This window comes from Lethenteron reissneri, chromosome 26, assembly GCF_015708825.2.
Source record: "Lethenteron reissneri isolate LAM-NWPU_2019-01 chromosome 26, ASM1570882v1, whole genome shotgun sequence".
NCBI classification, from domain to species: domain Eukaryota; kingdom Metazoa; phylum Chordata; class Hyperoartia; order Petromyzontiformes; family Petromyzontidae; genus Lethenteron; species Lethenteron reissneri.
Window position 1 is genome coordinate 14,942,240 of NC_083804.1, and position 19,007 is coordinate 14,961,246.

The 19,007-nt window shown below is 48.7% G+C and overlaps 1 protein-coding gene across 4 annotated transcripts in view; it reads right to left on the reverse strand.

Annotated features, from left to right (window-relative positions):
- LOC133348064 (cell death-inducing p53-target protein 1-like) overlaps nt 1–16,379 on the reverse strand; it is a 35,430-nt gene extending 19,051 nt beyond the window's left edge. The window contains exons 1-3 of one of the 4 annotated variants that reach the window (XM_061560903.1): nt 16,257–16,290; nt 5,242–5,334; nt 4,890–5,059 (exon numbers count right to left, since the gene is read on the reverse strand). In XM_061560903.1, coding sequence (XP_061416887.1) covers nt 4,890–5,043 — 154 coding nt within the window. In that variant the 5' untranslated portion in view covers nt 5,044–5,059; nt 5,242–5,334; nt 16,257–16,290. Of the gene's footprint in view, nt 1–4,889; nt 5,067–5,241; nt 5,335–6,394; nt 6,419–16,256 lie in introns of those variants that run through there. The other 3 variants (XM_061560904.1, XM_061560905.1, XM_061560906.1) reach the window with 3 other exon arrangements.
- Between the last annotated feature and the right edge of the window lie 2,628 nt (nt 16,380–19,007).

Consider the following 19,007-nt stretch of genomic DNA (forward strand, 5'->3'; position numbering starts at 1 on the left):
CCCTCGAGCCACGCTCGCGCTCGTGCGCGCGCCCACTTCCCCACGCACGCACGCACGGACACGCGCCCACTTCCCCACGCACGCACGGACCACGCACCCAGATCCACGTCCTCTTCACTATCGCGCGTCGCGCACCGCTTTTAATTGGTCACGGCCCGTGTTCGCGCGCCTGACCACAACTAGACCGCAGATCCCAGCCCCTTGCACATCCCCGCGCCCCCCTCTGCCACGACCACGCCTGGACGCTACGAACGGGCGCCCCGCTGTCACCAGCGACCCGCGACAGCAGTAATAACAGCGGCCATTATCTGCTCTGCACATCGCGCAGCTGAGACCAGAACATATCCCCGCTTTTAGATCATCTACTTCCCCAATATCTTTGTAAACATTTGCTAAATAATGATACTTATCATGGTTACTGCGTTTGATGCGGACTGTGCCATTCATGGAGGCCCTGCTCGGGGCAATAACGGCTTATCGACGACAACTATTTGTTGGTAAACAATTGCACGATCATAATACCGAATAGCACGGTTGGCTTTGTACGGTGCGAAAGAAGTTCAAACAAACATATCCATCATCATCCACCATCATCATAAGCAGCCATGGTCAATCTACTGCTGGATCCAGGCCTCCCTCCCAAGACGCCATTGCCGCCACCACCCCTCACAAAACCGTGCGATGTAACAATGCTGAAAATCCTCGTACGAGGTTACATCGACGATAGCTTTGGGCACCAACCGTTTCATCGCTCCATCTCCCCGTTGGACATCCTCTATGATGCGGTAAAATGCTTGCATAATTATAATAAAAATTCTTATAATTAGTATATTAATGTCAACTTGCTCATTCAGAAAAAGCTTCATCGAGAAGATGCTTTTTTATTTATTCAGGTGGGCATTGATTGGTATGTTTAGCCGATTTCTTTTCATTGAACGAGCATCTTGTGATTCGTGATTAGTTGACTCCCAGCGAGCGCGCAGCTGTTGCCAACGCCCAGTGAGGCTGAACGCGACCTCCACCGAAATGTTCGACGAAATCAACAAACCAAATCAGGTGGCACGTGAAGTGCGTCAGGGTGCGTCAGAGCGCGCCAGGCGGATCGGTTTGCCCTGCACGTGCTTGAGGAGTAGGCTGTTGCATTGCTGTGTGGTTACGTGGGCTGACATCCACTAACTCTCTGGTATATATCTGGTGCTCTAATTGTGTAAAAGCATTCGTTAAATAAATGATAAAAGGTGGCACATTTGCCTCCCACGTGACAGAGGTCGCAACCGGGTACCCGATACCCGTACCCTACCCGATACCCGGCTACCCGGCCGGGTACGGGTACCCGTTTGCGACCCTGGTGCGGCCGAGTACGGGTAGGCCGTGAGTCACTGGTGAGTCACCGTTTGTCACTCATTTCCCAACGTCTTGTCTCTTCTCACAATTCAAGTTCCTAGAATCAACCCACCCGCGCCTGCAACATGGCTTCATCCCAGAGGTCGCAATCAGGTACCCGATACCCGTACCCTACCCGTACCCGGCCGGGTACGAGTAGGGTACGGTGTACGGCCGGGTACGGGTACGGCCGGGTACGGGTACGGCCGGGTACGGGTACCCGTTGGCGACCCTGGTGCGGCCGGGGTACGGGTAAGGAATCAAAACCCGTTTGGCGACCTCTGCCACGTGACCACCTTGTTTGATTGGCTCTGTCGGGTGTGTGGTGGAGGGTTATAGTTTAAAAAAAAAAGTAACCGATACTTGCACCCACGAGATCAAACGAAAGAAACAAATAATGAATCAGGCGCAGTTGCATTTTGACGAACCTTTTTGTGGTTGTTGTTATTGTCGCCGTTGTTGTCAAGAAGTGTTGATGAAGGGGGCGATACTCGTCCTTTTGCTCTCGCGTCGAAATGCGTCACCCAATAAGCGATGCGCGTTTGGGTTTAGGCCGCGACGTGCCATTCGTACGTACGTGTGTATGTTGAACTTCTTTCGCACCGTATGTAGGCAACCGCACTAAATTGGAGGTGCGGGGAAAGGGCAATGACCTAAACACAAAAAGAAATGCTAAAGAAATTAGCTTTCAATCTAGATTTAAAAGTGCATCGCTCCAGTGGCTTCCTGATATCGGAAGGCAGAGTACAGCCGACGGCCAGAGAAGTGCATCTGAAAGCGTTCGATGTGGTGACCGTCTTTGTTTGATGGTTAGCTAAAAGCTGTTGCGAGGATAACTGGAGTTAGCGTGATGATGGTTTACACTCCTTGACGAAATCAGCAAGCTCTTGTGGTTCATTTGTGGCAAGCATCTTCTTCAGCAGTGTTATATACATTAGGGTGGGTAGAATAATACATAGTGTAATATTACAATGTATAAGGTGGTTTATAGCAATACAGTATATAATTTAATGTTGGGTTTGTCTATGGCAGTATATAGTACGGTGTAGACTCGTGTGATGTAAGAGAATAAAGTTTAGATGGAAGCATATTAGATATTTTTTACGACGTAGAATTGTAATGTATTACTTACTGTAACTCAGCTTATTGTAGAGTATATTTAGTATACTGATGATACTATGCAGTTTATACTTTAGTTGTTTACGTGGTGGTTTTAGTTACTGCAGCTACATACTATTAACACTCCTTCCCTTTATTAATGCTACCCCTATCCCCTATCTTTGATGCTGCTAATCCTGCATAATGCACGGGCATAAGTAGTAATATTCACATACCTGCATTTCCCATATCCCCTCCCTTTGATGCTGCTAATCTGCATAATGCACGGGCATAAGTAGTACTAATCACATACCTGCATTTCCCATATCCCTTCCCTTTGATGCTGCTAATCCTGCATAATGCACGGTCATAAGTAGTACTAATCACATATCTGCATTTCCCATAAATATGCTAAATTCCTCTTGATATGCATATTCTTCTGTCAAGGCGCCCTTTCCCCCCTTCCAACTCAGCTTATATATATGCTCCAAGCACGTGTGCTGTTTCATTCAGACGCTGTCGCCTCGACAGACCTGGTTTTCACCTGAGGACGGCTGCTTGCGTTGTGGCCGAAACGGCGTGAGAATTGTTTTATTATGTTTTATTTTTATTATTGTATTACTTCCCTTCTACGTGACTTTACCGAAAGAACCAAGAAGATGAATCCCTGCAGTCACGAAAGCTTAAAATCGAAATTGTGGCAAGCACTTCACGTGTAATGAGTGCGACCTTATAACGTATTCGTTCGGCAACCGGAAGCCAACGCAGCTAGGCGAGCACTGCATGGACATGGTCGGCACTTTGCAGTACCCGTCACGACACGTGCCAAAGAGTTTTTTACAAGCCGCAACTTGGTAATGTTTTTGCCAAACTTCCCGTAGAGTAGCGAGTTGTAATAATCGAGCCTTGTTGATACGACGCGCCGTGTGTGCCGGCGATCCGCTGCGCGTGCCGCGAGCTCCTTCAGGAAACCGAACCCAGCGGGTGCTCGGGTGACCGAAACTAAGCTCCTGAAGAGAATGACGCCGAGGGAGAATTCGGTTCCCGGAAAAAAAGCTCCCACGGCAGGCAGAGCGAAACGTCGTCCGCCGAATGCAAAAGATACTGGGCGGAATCGGGCGAGACCAGAAAAACACCGCCGTAGAGCCGTACAGCGCCACCTCGGCAATGGATCTAACCCAAAAAACCCCATTTATTTTGGATAATACTGTTCGCGACAGCCTACGTGTTAGACTGAATTGGAGAGCTACTTTGCCCCCAAAGTATCTCTCCAATTCTAGACCACTTCTTCAAAAAATATTTTTTTTAAAGATGAATAATTAACAGCTGCATGGGTGCACTCGCCTCGGGACAGAGTCCACTGTTGATAGAGACGGGGGTGCTCGCGGATTTACTGAGGCCAATCTCCCACCATCGAGTCGCGTTCTCCTCCTCGCCTCTCCAATCATCACGGTGGTTGCTACTACAGCCGCTCTCCCACCACCTTGCTGATCTTGTCAAGAAGCAGAAACCATCATGCGAACTTGGGTCATCCTCACAGCGGCTTTTGGCTGGCCATCGAACAAAGAGGGTTACCGCATCGCGCACTTTTGTGTGCGCTTCTGCGGCCGTCTGGAAACCTCTTCCTTCGGATATTAGGAAGCCACTGGAGCGATGCACTTTTAAATCATCTCGATTGACAAACCCATTTCTTGAGAACTGCTTTTTGTGTGGAGTTTACAGTCCTTATCCCGCACCTCCGATTAGGGGAGAGCGGCGGTGCGGTGGATCCGCACATCACGCTACGAACCCGGCGACCTCAGTTCGATTCGCGGCCACTGGTCCTGGAGGTCTCGCCGAGGGCAACTCAGCCACACATGAGTGTCTGGTGGGTGCCGTGTGTAACCATCAGGGACTAGGGAACCAACACGGCCAACTAGGGTGCTGGCCACACCACCGAACCATGCGAGGCGCCGCTAACAGCAATTGGCTTGTAGGCCACTGTGGATTACAAGGCTAAACAAATGGCTCTGTCTTTCGCTGTCCATATGCTATTGGTGTAGTTTGTTGTCCTTCCCCTGTACCTCCGATTTGCACAGTTGACTAGGTATGATGTAAAAGAAGTTCACATACATAGGTATAAACATACCAGCCCCACTCAATCACACCTTTAACCGTTCATCATGACTATCGCCGTAATAATTTAAGACTTCCGTTGTCATTTCCTGTCGGGAAGTCCAACCGAAACATTGCAATCACCCTTACGTACAATGCACAGAGACACACAAATGATGCAAGGACGCCGTGAGGCAGACACAGAGACACAGGGGACAAGCTGGAGACACAAAGACACACTGGGACAGACAAACGTGAGACGCAGGCACAGATGGGAGAGATCTGGAGACACTGGAGACCCTGGCGATGCCGACCTTGTCCGGGCTGTGGCATCGACTTGGTGTCACCGAGCAATGGCCCAGTCATTCCTGGAGGCCCCTTGGGGGCGGGGGTTGCCGACGGGGCGGTGGGCACCGAGGGGCCCACGGGGTAGGGCTCCTGGTACGGTGGGGGCGGCTCCGACGCCATGGTCTCCTCTTGGGGTCTGCTCGCTCACAGCGCAGAAACACGCAGCAGAAGCAGCAGCGGCGTCGTCAACTCCCTACAGCTGGGTCCACACTTCAGCGATTTGGCTACGCGACTTGATTGCACGCAACTGAACCGCTTCACACATGGACGTCTCTGCAACGAGTTGCGAGCAGTTGTTCACATCCGGTTTCTGCTTACGGTAAGGTTGTGAATCCTCGACTCTCAAGCGGCGATCCGCTCAGAGATTCGTAGCGGCACGGTCCATGCCCGCTGCATGCTGCATACGCACAGCTGCGATCGGACATATTACAATCCCGCCTGGATTACACGCCATGCCATCTCCTCATCCCGCACCTGCTTGCTTAAATGTTGACAAAGTAGTCGCGGCGATATTGAGTCACGCGACTAAGGCCCGGCTTGCCTAACGCGCTCGTTCTTGCCTAGCCATCTCTCAGCTACAGACCAGTTTCGATACAGAATCTCCATTTTAGAATCTCACCCAGATCCGGAAGAATGCTGGTGAACAGTGGAATAACGTGGACGTGCAGAATAAATACCTCAATCGATCCCCAAAACATCGCACCTGCTGGCTTTGGACATTCCTCGAAGACACTGGTGAAGCTATCAACCAAATGTAGCCCTATATGTACCATATAGATACACAGAGATACGCAGAGACTCATAGAGATACATTATACACCCACGACAATGCATAGGATACCCATAGAGACATAGATACTCATAGAGAAACATTTAAGACACGCCACCGTGTGATTGTGGCGATGCAACACAAACTATGAACCATATAGTAAACACATACAGACACACAGGTATAGGAAGAGGCTCAGAGAAAATTAGAGACCCATGAAAATATATAGAGACCCACAGAGACACAGGTATCAATCGAGACTCATAAAGACAAGCCACAGTATGATCATAATCATGCCACCCAAACTATGGACCATATAGTCAACCAATGTAGTCTACAATCCATCCACAGAGGAGTAATAGTAAAAATTACACAAACTCTCGCCTGAAGTCTTCTTGTCGTTGCTAGCAGACCTCGAAATTTAGATCCTGAACATTATATATATATATTTTTTATTTCACCAGATAAGGCCCACTGAGCTCGACGCTCAGCGCCACGTCATCGCCCCCATCAACGTTCAGCTTTGCGCCTGCCGCCCCCCCCGCCCCCCCAAACTGCACGGCTTGTTTCGTAAAGGGGAATTTTTCAAACGAACTCGTTTCACTCATCGGTTGAATGAAGGCAGCTCCTGAGTGAACAGTGCAAATGCTGGGAGTATGCGTGCGATGCGGACAGTGATTACTGCACACAACTAAAACTCACCGCAACTAAATTGGGGACCGTGCTTCGTTTGGCCAAAATCCAGCTTCTGAGAATGAAAACATCGGTTTGACTGCCACGCCATGAACATTCAACAGTGGGTGGGAAAGTGCTGCCATCTACTGTGTGTGTACACCTCAGGGTTCACTTGAAGGGATCATGAGAGGTAGCTCTGTTGTATCCGCTCCCGCAGGCCATTGCACCTGAGCATATCACTAGCAACTGGGAAACTTGGGCATGGAGCATTCTGCTCCGCATACCCGGAGTCGCATGATGGCTCCAGGGGTGTGTCTTATCAGTTGGCGCAGCCCAATCTTCCAAATCCCTCCGTAAACACGATCATATTTTTCCCGACACTGTGTTTGGCACAGATTTATAACCGACGCCACGGTGGTGATATTTTTGTCCCGACACTGTTTGACCACCGTTCAATTCCGCGATTGACTAACAATAAATATTTCACCGATCGATGCCGATGGGCGGTAATGGTGATTGAAAGGGGGGGGGGGGGCTGGGTAATGATGCAGCCTGAAACGTCGAACGACAAGCCGTTTTACGAGCGGCTGCGCAATGAGGGCAGCCCAAATTTCCTCGCCTGCAAAACCGTTGTTCGAGTACATTAGGGGTCCCCAACGGCAGCGTTGGCCCGTCATCAGCAAAACCGGTGCGGCACACAGTGGCTTCAGGGAAGAGAGGGGTGGTTGGTGGGGGGTGTGCAAGGGTCAGGCTTGCTAACACTGGCAAATCTGGGTGGCGCACCCGAGCACGTGAACATCCGCAAGGTGCGAAATCAAAGAGACGTCGCGCCCCGTAAAAAAAGCGAACGTCATTTTTTTTTTAAGTACCACGAGGGTGTCAATTTGTTCAACGGCGATCTGGAAACGTCCCCTTTCGTCAGATTTATATTTTTTTTTCGGCGAGAACGTGACCACGTCTCCAATTGCCATCGTCAAGCGGGGCGACTACTGCCGAGACGATGCGGGGGTGCGATGATGGATGTGTTTTGGCAGTTCCTCCAAAGAGATGTCAATGGGGCCCCCGTTCGTGGCATCAAGCCAGCTTCCAGAAAGTTCCACATTCTCTCGTGTGCCAATTATTTACCTTCTGATAAGTATGCCAATTATTTACCCAGGAATGCCTCACCGAGTCACAAGATGAGCATTTTAATACTTCTGGCATTTGGATTTTTCAAGTTCGAAGTATGAACTGATTTCCAGTAATTTTACAGCATCATTAGAATGCACAAGTCTCTTTTTAAGCTGGTGGTGTGGGGGGGGGTCTTGCTACATTGGGATGGTCTGGCCAATTCGCCTGATGAGCGTTTAAGCTTCGCGTGGGAGCTAACAACACAAGAGGAGGTGACACTTCGACATCTCCTGGTCACACCAAAGACAAATATCCCCCGTATAGCCTGTAACAGACTGTTGGGGCAAGTGCTGAAAGCGAGCACCTATGAAGGCCCGAATGACACACGAGGAGGTGGGTGTCCAACACCATGCCTGACCGCCTTTGTCTCGCTAGTGGCGATGTTTACACACTGCACCATACTCTTTGGTTCTTTCGGTAAAGTCACGTAGGTATCAAATAAATAAATCACGTTTCGGGCGCAACAGAAGCATCCATCATCAGTTACTCATTTGAGGCCGAGTCGACCTAGGGGAGACCTAGGACCCATTCAGATAATTGTCACTGGCGTTGGCCATGAGCGGGAATCGAACTCAGGTCGCCGGGTTTGTAGCGCAGCGCGCTAACCGCTACACTACCGCTACACTCCGCTCCCACTAGCCACAACTTGCAGCCACACACCGATGACGCCCGGCAAGCCCTGGTGGTCCATGTAAGAAACCAGTCTCCAATTCCACATTCATGTGGCAGGTGTTACCTTCATAGTAAAAAAAAAAACTAGCGTTAACTTCTCACAGAATAGGTGCTCATTTTTTGGATCGTGGAGAGACGATATACCGCGTTGACATAAGGAAAGGTTAATGTGAATGCCACTTACACACACGGCCGATAGCTTATCGAAGAGTCCCTTTTGGTGAGACGGGACAAAACTGGTTACCATTATATTTTTTTTCATAAAAATTCGATTATGGATACATTTCATTACCAAATTTTCAAATGTCCTTCTTGGGCTGTTACAAAAACAATCCGCTGTCAGGAAGTGACCGGATGGCTCACGGCGGCTCTGAGACCGGCGACGCTCAGAGAGACCCTGGCTTCGAATCCAGTTGTCTCAGCCCGGTCGGTGGTCATCCAATGACAGCACCACAAATACGCCACCACATTCAATTTAGTTCTGCATCTCCTAAATGTCACCTCTAAGAATATATATATACTGCACATCAGTTGAACCCGCTTTGTGGTGAACGTTGACTCTCATACGCAGAGCGCCGCCCTCTGTTGCGTGCCTCAGAGGTAGCTCTGCGACATCATCTTCCGCGAGCCGTTCTCCAACGCAAAGAAGTCTTTGTTACTGCACGGAGGCGGCGAGAGTTCAGACGAGGATTCTTCATCCCGTGGCGTGACAAGAACGCTGGCTGCCCCGTGCTCTCGCACTGGCAGTCTGTACCTGGGCATATCTCACTGATGAGCCCTAATGCACACGAGCCCCGTTCAGTGGGGGGGGGGGGGGGGGGGCGCATTTCCGTATCAACACGGTAGATAAAGGCAGTAAAGCACGAGGGTGATGCAATGAAGGGAAGGTTTACACAGTGAAAGGGGCAGGCATATTCAGTGAAGGGCATGGCCATGATTTAAAAGGCATGGAGGTGCGTGCAGTCGAGGGTAAGTCCATGCAGTAAATATCACTTCTATGCAGTGAAGGGCAAGGCTGTATTAATGCAGTATTGGGTAATGCTACAGTAGAGGGCAATGCTTTGTCAATGCAGAACAGGGCAAGGCTGCATTACAGACAAGACTGTCTATGCAGTAAAGGGCTTTACAGTGTATATACAGTGAATGACTTTACTGTGTCTATGCAGTGGAGGGCATTACTATGTCTATTCAGTCCATGGCAAGGCTGTGTCCATGCATTGAAGGGCATTATTGTGTAAATGCAGCACAGGGCATTATTGTGTCTATGCAGTACTGGGCAAGGATGTGCAGCAAAAAGCAAGACTATATGCAGTGAAGAGCATTACTGTGTCAATGTAGTACAGGGCAAGGCTGTGTCCAATCAGTGAAGGGCATTAGTGTCAATGTTGTACAGGGCAAGGCTGTCTATGCAGTGAAGGGCATTACTGTGTTTTAACACAGTACAGGGCAAGGCTGTGTATATGCAGTGAAGGGCATTACTGTGTCAATGTTGTACAGGGCAAGGCTGTGTCTATGCAGTGAAGGGCATTATTGTGTCAATGTAGTACAGGCCAAGGCTGTGTATATGCAGTGAAGGGCATTACTGTGTCAATGTTGTACAGGGCAAGGCTGTGTATATGCAGTGAAGGTCATTATTGTGTCAATGTAGTACAGGGCAAGGCTGTGTATATGCAGTGAAGGGCATTACTGTGTCAATGTTGTACAGGGCAAGGCTGTCTATGCAGTGAAGGGCATTACTGTGTTTTAACGCAATACAGGGCAAGGCTGTGTATATGCAGTGAAGGGCATTACTGTGTCAATGTTGTACAGGGCAAGGCTGTCTTTGCAGTGAGGGCATTACTGTGTTTTAACGCAGTACAGGGCAAGGCTGTGTATATGCAGTGAAGGGCATTACTGTGTTTTAACGCAGTACAGGGCAAGGCTGTGTATATGCAGTGAAGGGCATTACTGTGTCAGTGTAGTACAGGGCAAGGCTGTGTCCATGCAGTGAAGGGCATTACTGTGTTCAATGTTGTACAGGGCAAGGCTGTCTTTGCAGTGAAGGGGCATTACTGTGTTTTAACGCAGTACAGGGCAGGCTGTGTCTATGCAGTGAAGGGCATTACTGTGTTTTACGCAGTACAGGGCAAGGCTGTGTCTATGCAGTGAAGGCATTACTGTGTTTTAACGCAGTACAGGGCAAGGCTGTACTATGCAGTGAAGGGCATTACTGTGTTTTAACGCAGTACAGGGCAAGGCTGTGTCTATGCAGTGAAGGGCATTACTGTGTTTAAACGCAGTACAGGGCAAGGCTGTCTATGCAGTGAAGGGCATTACCTGTGTTTAACGCAGTATAGTGCAAGGCTGTCTATGCAGTGAAGGGCATTACTGTGTTTTAAACGCAGTACAGGGCAAGGCTGTGTATATGTAGTGAAGGGCATACTGTGTTTTTAACGCAGTACAGGGCAAGGCTGTGTATATGCAGTGAAGGGCCTTACTGTGTTTTAAAACGCAGTACAGGGCAATGCTGTGTATATGCAGTGAAGGGCATTACTGTGTTTTAACGCAGTACAGGGCAAGGCTGTGTATATGCAGTGAAGGGCATTACTGTGTTTTAACGCAGTACAGGGCAAGGCTGTGTCTATGCAGTGAAGGGCATTACTGTGTTTTAACGCAGTACAGGGCAAGGCTGTGTCTATGCAGTGAAGGGCATTACTGTGTTTTAACGCAGTACAGGGCAAGGCTGTCTATGCAGTGAAGGGCATTACTGTGTTTTAACGCAGTACAGGGCAAGGCTGTGTCTATGCAGTGAAGGGCATTACTGTGTTTTAACGCAGTACAGGGCAAGGCTGTGTCTATGCAGTGAAGGGCATTACTGTGTTTTAACGCAGTACAGGGCAAGGCTGTCTATGCAGTGAAGGGCATTACTGTGTTTTAACGCAGTACAGGGCAAGGCTGTGTCTATGCAGTGAAGGGCATTACTGTGTTTTAACGCAGTATAGGGCAAGGCTGTGTATATGCAGTGAAGGGCATTACTGTGTTTTAACGCAGTGAAGGGCAAGGCTGTCTATGCAGTGAAGGGCATTACTGTGTTTTAACGCAGTATAGGGCAAGGCTGTGTCTATGCAGTGAAGGGCATTACTGTGTTTTAACGCAGTACAGGGCAAGGCTGTCTATGCAGTGAAGGGCATTACTGTGTTTTAACGCAGTACAGGGCAAGGCTGTGTCTATGCAGTGAAGGGCATTACTGTGTTTTAACGCAGTATAGGGCAAGGCTGTGTATATGCAGTGAAGGGCATTACTGTGTTTTAACGCAGTGAAGGGCAAGGCTGTGTCTATGCAGTGAAGGGCATTACTGTGTTTTAACGCAGTATAGGGCAAGGCTGTGTCTATGCAGTGAAGGGCATTACTGTGTTTTAACGCAGTATAGGGCAAGGCTGTGTCTATGCAGTGAAGGGCATTACTGTGTTTTAACGCAGTATAGGGCAAGGCTGTGTCTATGCAGTGAAGGGCATTACTGTGTTTTAACGCAGTACAGGGCAAGGCTGTCTATGCAGTGAAGGGCATTACTGTGTTTTAACGCAGTATAGAGCAAGGCTGTGTCTATGCAGTGAAGGGCATTACTGTGTTTTAAACGCAGTATAGGGCAAGGCTGTGTCTATGCAGTGAAGGGCATTACTGTGTTTTAACGCAGTATAGGGCAAGACTGTCTATGCAGTGAAGGCCATTACTGTGTTTTAACGCAGTATAGGGCAAGGCTGTGTATATGCAGTGAAGGGCATTACTGTGTTTTAACGCAGTGAAGGGCAAGGCTGTCTATGCAGTGAAGGGCATTACTGTGTTTTAACGCAGTATAGGGCAAGGCTGTCTATGCAGTGAAGGGCATTACTGTGTTTTAAACGCAGTACAGGGCAAGGCTGTCTATGCAGTGAAGGGCATTACTGTGTTTTAACGCAGTATAGGGCAAGGCTGTCTATGCAGTGAAGGGCATTACTGTGTTTTAACGCAGTGAAGGGCAAGGCTGTCTATGCAGTGAAGGGCATTACTGTGTTTTAACGCAGTACAGGGCAAGGCTGTGTCTATGCAGTGAAGGGCATTACTGTTTTAACGCAGTACAGGGCAAGGCTGTCTATGCAGTGAAGGGCATTACTGTGTTTTAACGCAGTACAGGGCAAGGCTGTCTATGCAGTGAAGGGCATTACTGTGTTTTAACGCAGTACAGGGCAAGGCTGTGTCTATGCAGTGAAGGGCATTACTGTGTTTTAACGCAGTATAGGGCAAGGCTGTCTATGCAGTGAAGGGCATTACTGTGTTTTAACGCAGTACAGGGCAAGGCTGTGTCTATGCAGTGAAGGGCATTACTGTGTTTTAACGCAGTACAGGGCAAGGCTGTCTATGCAGTGAAGGGCATTACTGTGTTTTAACGCAGTACAGGGCAAGACTGTCTATGCAGTGAAGGGCATTACTGTGTTTTAACGCAGTACAGGGGCAAGGCTGTGTCTATGCAGTGAAGGGCATTACTGTGTTTTAACGCAGTACAGGGCAAGGCTGTCTATGCAGTGAAGGGCATTACTGTGTTTTAACGCAGTACAGGGCAAGGCTGTGTCTATGCAGTGAATGGCATTACTGTGTTTTAACGCAGTACAGGGCAAGGCTGTCTATGCAGTGAAGGGCATTACTGTGTTTTAACGCAGTACAGGGCAAGGCTGTGTCTATGCAGTGAAGGGCATTACTGTGTTTTAACGCAGTACAGGGCAAGGCTGTCTTTGCAGTGAAGGGCATTACTGTGTTTTAACGCAGTACAGGGCAAGGCTGTCTATGCAGTGAAGGGCATTACTGTGTTTTAACGCAGTACAGGGCAAGGCTGTCTATGCAGTGAAGGGCATTACTGTGTTTTAACGCAGTACAGGGCAAGGCTGTGTCTATGCAGTGAAGGGCATTACTGTGTTTTAACGCAGTACAGGGCAAGGCTGTGTCTATGCAGTGAAGGGCATTACTGTGTTTTAACGCAGTACAGGGCAAGGCTGTCTATGCAGTGAAGGGCATTACTGTGTTTTAACGCAGTACAGGGCAAGGCTGTTCTATGCAGTGAAGGGCATTACTGTGTTTTAACGCAGTACAGGGCAAGGCTGTCTATGCAGTGAAGGGCATTACTGTGTTTTAACCGCAGTACAGGGCAAGGCTGTGTCTATGCAGTGAAGGGCATTACTGTGTTTTAACGCAGTACAGGGCAAGGCTGTCTATGCAGTGAAGGGCATTACTGTGTTTTAACGCAGTATAGGGCAAGGCTGTGTCTATGCAGTGAAGGGCATACTGTGTTTTAACGCAGTATAGGGCAAGGCTGTGTCTATGCAGTGAAGGGCATTACTGTGGTTTAACGCAGTATAGGGCAAGACTGTCTATGCAGTGAAGGCCATTACTGTGTTTTAACGCAGTATAGGGCAAGGCTGTGTATATGCAGTGAAGGGCATTACTGTGTTTTAACGCAGTGAAGGGCAAGGCTGTCTATGCAGTGAAGGGCATTACTGTGTTTTAACGCAGTACAGGGCAAGGCTGTCTATGCAGTGAAGGGCATTACTGTGTTTTAACGCAGTATAGGGCAAGGCTGTGTCTATGCAGTGAAGGGCATTACTGTGTTTTAACGCAGTATAGGGCAAGGCTGTGTCTATGCAGTGAAGGGCATTACTGTGTTTTAACGCAGTATAGGGCAAGACTGTCTATGCAGTGAAGGCCATTACTGTGTTTTAACGCAGTATAGGGCAAGGCTGTGTATATGCAGTGAAGGGCATTACTGTGTTTTAACGCAGTGAAGGGCAAGGCTGTCTATGCAGTGAAGGGCATTACTGTGTTTTAACGCAGTATAGGGCAAGGCTGTCTATGCAGTGAAGGGCATTACTGTGTTTTAACGCAGTACAGGGCAAGGCTGTCTATGCAGTGAAGGGCATTACTGTGTTTTAACGCAGTATAGGGCAAGGCTGTCTATGCAGTGAAGGGCATTACTGTGTTTTAACGCAGTGAAGGGCAAGGCTGTCTATGCAGTGAAGGGCATTACTGTGTTTTAACGCAGTACAGGGCAAGGCTGTGTCTATGCAGTGAAGGGCATTACTGTTTTAACGCAGTACAGGGCAAGGCTGTCTATGCAGTGAAGGGCATTACTGTGTTTTAACGCAGTACAGGGCAAGGCTGTCTATGCAGTGAAGGGCATTACTGTGTTTTAACGCAGTACAGGGCAAGGCTGTGTCTATGCAGTGAAGGGCATTACTGTGTTTTAACGCAGTATAGGGCAAGGCTGTCTATGCAGTGAAGGGCATTACTGTGTTTTAACGCAGTACAGGGCAAGGCTGTGTCTATGCAGTGAAGGGCATTACTGTGTTTTAACGCAGTACAGGGCAAGGCTGTCTATGCAGTGAAGGGCATTACTGTGTTTTAACGCAGTACAGGGCAAGACTGTCTATGCAGTGAAGGGCATTACTGTGTTTTAACGCAGTACAGGGCAAGGCTGTGTCTATGCAGTGAAGGGCATTACTGTGTTTTAACGCAGTACAGGGCAAGGCTGTCTATGCAGTGAAGGGCATTACTGTGTTTTAACGCAGTACAGGGCAAGGCTGTGTCTATGCAGTGAATGGCATTACTGTGTTTTAACGCAGTACAGGGCAAGGCTGTCTATGCAGTGAAGGGCATTACTGTGTTTTAACGCAGTACAGGGCAAGGCTGTGTCTATGCAGTGAAGGGCATTACTGTGTTTTAACGCAGTACAGGGCAAGGCTGTCTTTGCAGTGAAGGGCATTACTGTGTTTTAACGCAGTACAGGGCAAGGCTGTCTATGCAGTGAAGGGCATTACTGTGTTTTAACGCAGTACAGGGCAAGGCTGTCTATGCAGTGAAGGGCATTACTGTGTTTTAACGCAGTACAGGGCAAGGCTGTGTCTATGCAGTGAAGGGCATTACTGTGTTTTAACGCAGTACAGGGCAAGGCTGTGTCTATGCAGTGAAGGGCATTACTGTGTTTTAACGCAGTACAGGGCAAGGCTGTCTATGCAGTGAAGGGCATTACTGTGTTTTAACGCAGTACAGGGCAAGGCTGTGTCTATGCAGTGAAGGGCATTACTGTGTTTTAACGCAGTACAGGGCAAGGCTGTCTTTGCAGTGAAGGGCATTACTGTGTTTTAACGCAGTACAGGGCAAGGCTGTCTTTGCAGTGAAGGGCATTACTGTGTTTTAACGCAGTACAGGGCAAGGCTGTGTCTATGCAGTGAAGGGCATTACTGTGTTTTAACGCAGTACAGGGCAAGACTGTCTATGCAGTGAAGGGCATTACTGTGTTTAACGCAGTACAGGGCAAGGCTGTGCTGTGAAGGGGCAAGGCCGCCGAACCGGAGCGAGGCCTGGTGGCTCCGTTACCTCGACCCGTGACTACGACATTGATGACGGTGGCGACGGCGGTGGTGGTGATGCTGGTGGTGCTGGTGATGATGCTGGTGGTGGTGATGATGGTGTTGGTGGTGATGATGATGATGGTGTTAGTGGTGATGATGGTGTTGGTGGTGATGATGGTGTTGGTGGTGATGGTGGTGATGATGATGATGCTGGTGGTGATGATGGTGTTGGTGGTGATGATGGTGATGGTGGTGATGATGATGGTGGCGATGATGATGCTGGCGATGATGATGCTGGTGACGATGATGGTGACGATGATGGTGGTGTTGGTGGTGATGATGGTGGTGTTGGTGGTGATGATGGTGGTGGTGATGATGGTGCTGATGGTGGTGGTGGTGTTGGTGGTGGTGATGATGGTGGCGGTGATGGTGGCGGTGACGATGATGATGGTGACGATGATGGTGGTGACGATGATGATGGTGGTGACGATGCTGGTGGTGTGGGTGACGATGGTGATGATGACATCGCCACCGTGCCGCGTAACACACAAACCCCCACTCGCGGTGAACATCATCATCATCGTCATCGCGTGTAACTGAACCCCACTCGCCTCTCCCCCCCTCACCACATCATCTTCTCCCCTCACCACCAAATGTCTCTCACCCCTCACTCCTTCACCTCCTCCTCTTACCTCGTCCACTCCTCGGCGATCAAATCCTCCCCCTCCTCCTCCTCCTCGTCGTCGTCGTCGTCACCCCCACAGCGCAATGTTCACGCAGCCACACGTCCCGGATACGGACGATGATGATGATGGGTGTGTTGTGATGGTGTGTTGTTGATGATGGTGGTGTTGTTGATGTTGTGGTTGGTGACGATTGTCGTCTTTAAACGGTGCCTGACACCGATCACTGTTATTAATATTACTCACGTGTCGCGATGATAGTCGATGTTAGCGAGTAGCCGTTGTCGGCAACGTGATGTGATGTCAATGTTATCCAAGGCGCTGCTGATACCCGTTGCTACTGTATCTTACAACGGAATTGACGATATCGGCGATGCTTTCTGTATCGATGGTAACCACCGACAATATTGATGGCGTTATCGATGACGGTGCAAATTGCGTTCGTGACCTTACTGCCGAGATGCTGCTGGTTGTATGCGTGAAAATAATATCGGTGGATTATTTGGTGATAATTGTTATATTGTCGCTCGCGGTCGCCTTGCCGATGATGAGGTGTTGATGTCTCCGGCCTCCGCACGCCACTCCTCCCGAGGGCCACGCGCCGAGGTGACGTCACCGAGGGGCGGGGCTGGGGAGCTGGTTCAGGGGGGGGGGGGTGGTGAACTCCCCCACCCCTCCACCCACCCCCCACCACCATGTCTCCCAACACAAAGTGGGGAGATCTTTGAGAGACGGTGGCTGGAGACACGAGGAGATGGAGATGCGCGGAGAGAGACACGATGAGATACACGGACAAACAGGCACGCTGCTTGGGAGACATGAATAGAGTAGCGCTGAAATCCACAGAGACATAGAGCGATCCACACACACGCATCAACACGGAGCTAGAGACATTGATACAAAGACAGACACACACACAGATAATAATGCACAGAGAGATGCAAATATACAGAGACACGAAGGGACAGTCAAATATATATGTAAGGAGATACACTCAGATGCAGACACATGAACACACAAAAATGCAGCCATAAAGAATGCAAATATAGACATGGATATGGGTAAAGACACAGAGAGACAAACAGGGAGATATACCTACAATCATTTATGGATGCAATATTAATTGGCTGTTCGATTTAAATTAGATTTTATTAGGATCTAAATTCCAGCGGATATGTGATTCACCACTATTCTTTTTCTAATCAAGGGCCCCTTTAACTGCCAGAGGCCTCGAGCGTTTGCTTAGTTTGCTTGTGCTTTGCGGATTATGATGGTGCACTAAGTGACTCTCTTACCAGCAATTGAACTTGCGACCATTCACTTGTGAGCTCAATGCTCTGACCACAGCAGCACCACCACCACCACCCGAGTTGACACTATAATACAGTGCCAGTTCTTTATTTAGCAAGGACTTGCTGAGTCTCAACACTATTTTTAGGAGGGCCCTGCTCGGGGTATTTATTCAATCCCCTTATTGGTATATATTTGTTCTTGCACAGAGAGAAACCATGGCGCATGGAAAAAAACCCTTCACACGTGGGGAGACAACGTTGAAAATCCGATACGTGATGGACAGACGGGTAACCTACTTTGCTGAAAACTTGTTATCGTGCCCTGACACGGCGACTGGAAATACGATGAGAGGGCACTCAAGAAATAAGGGCCACTCACCAAGACATGGCCAACACAGTCAATCAGCAGGGGTTACTTAACGTCAAGAGCTCAGATTCCTTCATTGCAAAATATTTACTCGAGGTTGACAACAGACTTGAGACCTTGGGGGAATACTGGGCTCAGATTTTCATCCAGGGCCATGTTTACCTCCTACAAGTAGCAGATATTTTTGTTTCTACAAAGCTACACTTTGCATCCTATGACCTTTTAAATGAGGTCATTATATGGAGAGCCTGGCACCTACTAAAGGAACGTGGAATATCCACCAAGCTCATAGGGGAGCTATTAAGTAATGAAGGAGACGCAGGATTTCGGTTTCCTAAGCCACTCAAGTTAACTCAAAATGAGACGTCACCACCACCAGCAATATCCGTTGATGCCACTACAGCTAGCTGTCAATTCCTTCCCTCTGCTAGATCTCGCAGTTTTTGAAAAGTTTAACATTTTCTTTCACGTGGTATTTTAAAAGCATAGGACGAATTTCATGACTGCAGGTAGAGTTTGGAAAAGCCCTTCGATGGCATTTGTGGTCACCATATTGATGATTCCATTTGTACCTCCTGCAAAATAATTTAATCGGGCAATGATTGGGCATGCGAGTAATTGCTTGTACTTCGCCACAGCCAAAGTTAGGCGACTACTTAATTCCCCAATAATTGAGGAAAGCCGCACCTCCCAGGTGTAGTTCTAACACAGTTAAGTGCGGCCCAGTGTCTTCAAGATGAAATTCAGTTGACGGTTGACCTCCAAGGTCAGCTCTTACAGGGGTATCTTCCCCCTTATTCACTAGACCTTATACTAACCCACCCGTAAATTCAAACACTAGCCCTAAAACTAACCATGACCATGTGCATTTATTTATTTATTTGGTATTACTTCAGAGAGCAACACTCATAAATGCGACACTCAAGGTGAATCGACATTGTCAGGTGATGTTGAAACGCCACTGCGACGTGGGCGTTAATTGCGCAGGAGGGGGCAAAAGTCCGCAAGCATTGCAATAAAACAATAAAAATAAGTGCGTATATAAAACAAGACAGGATGTTATACATACACTAAGCTTTCTGCAAATGGTAGATACATGTA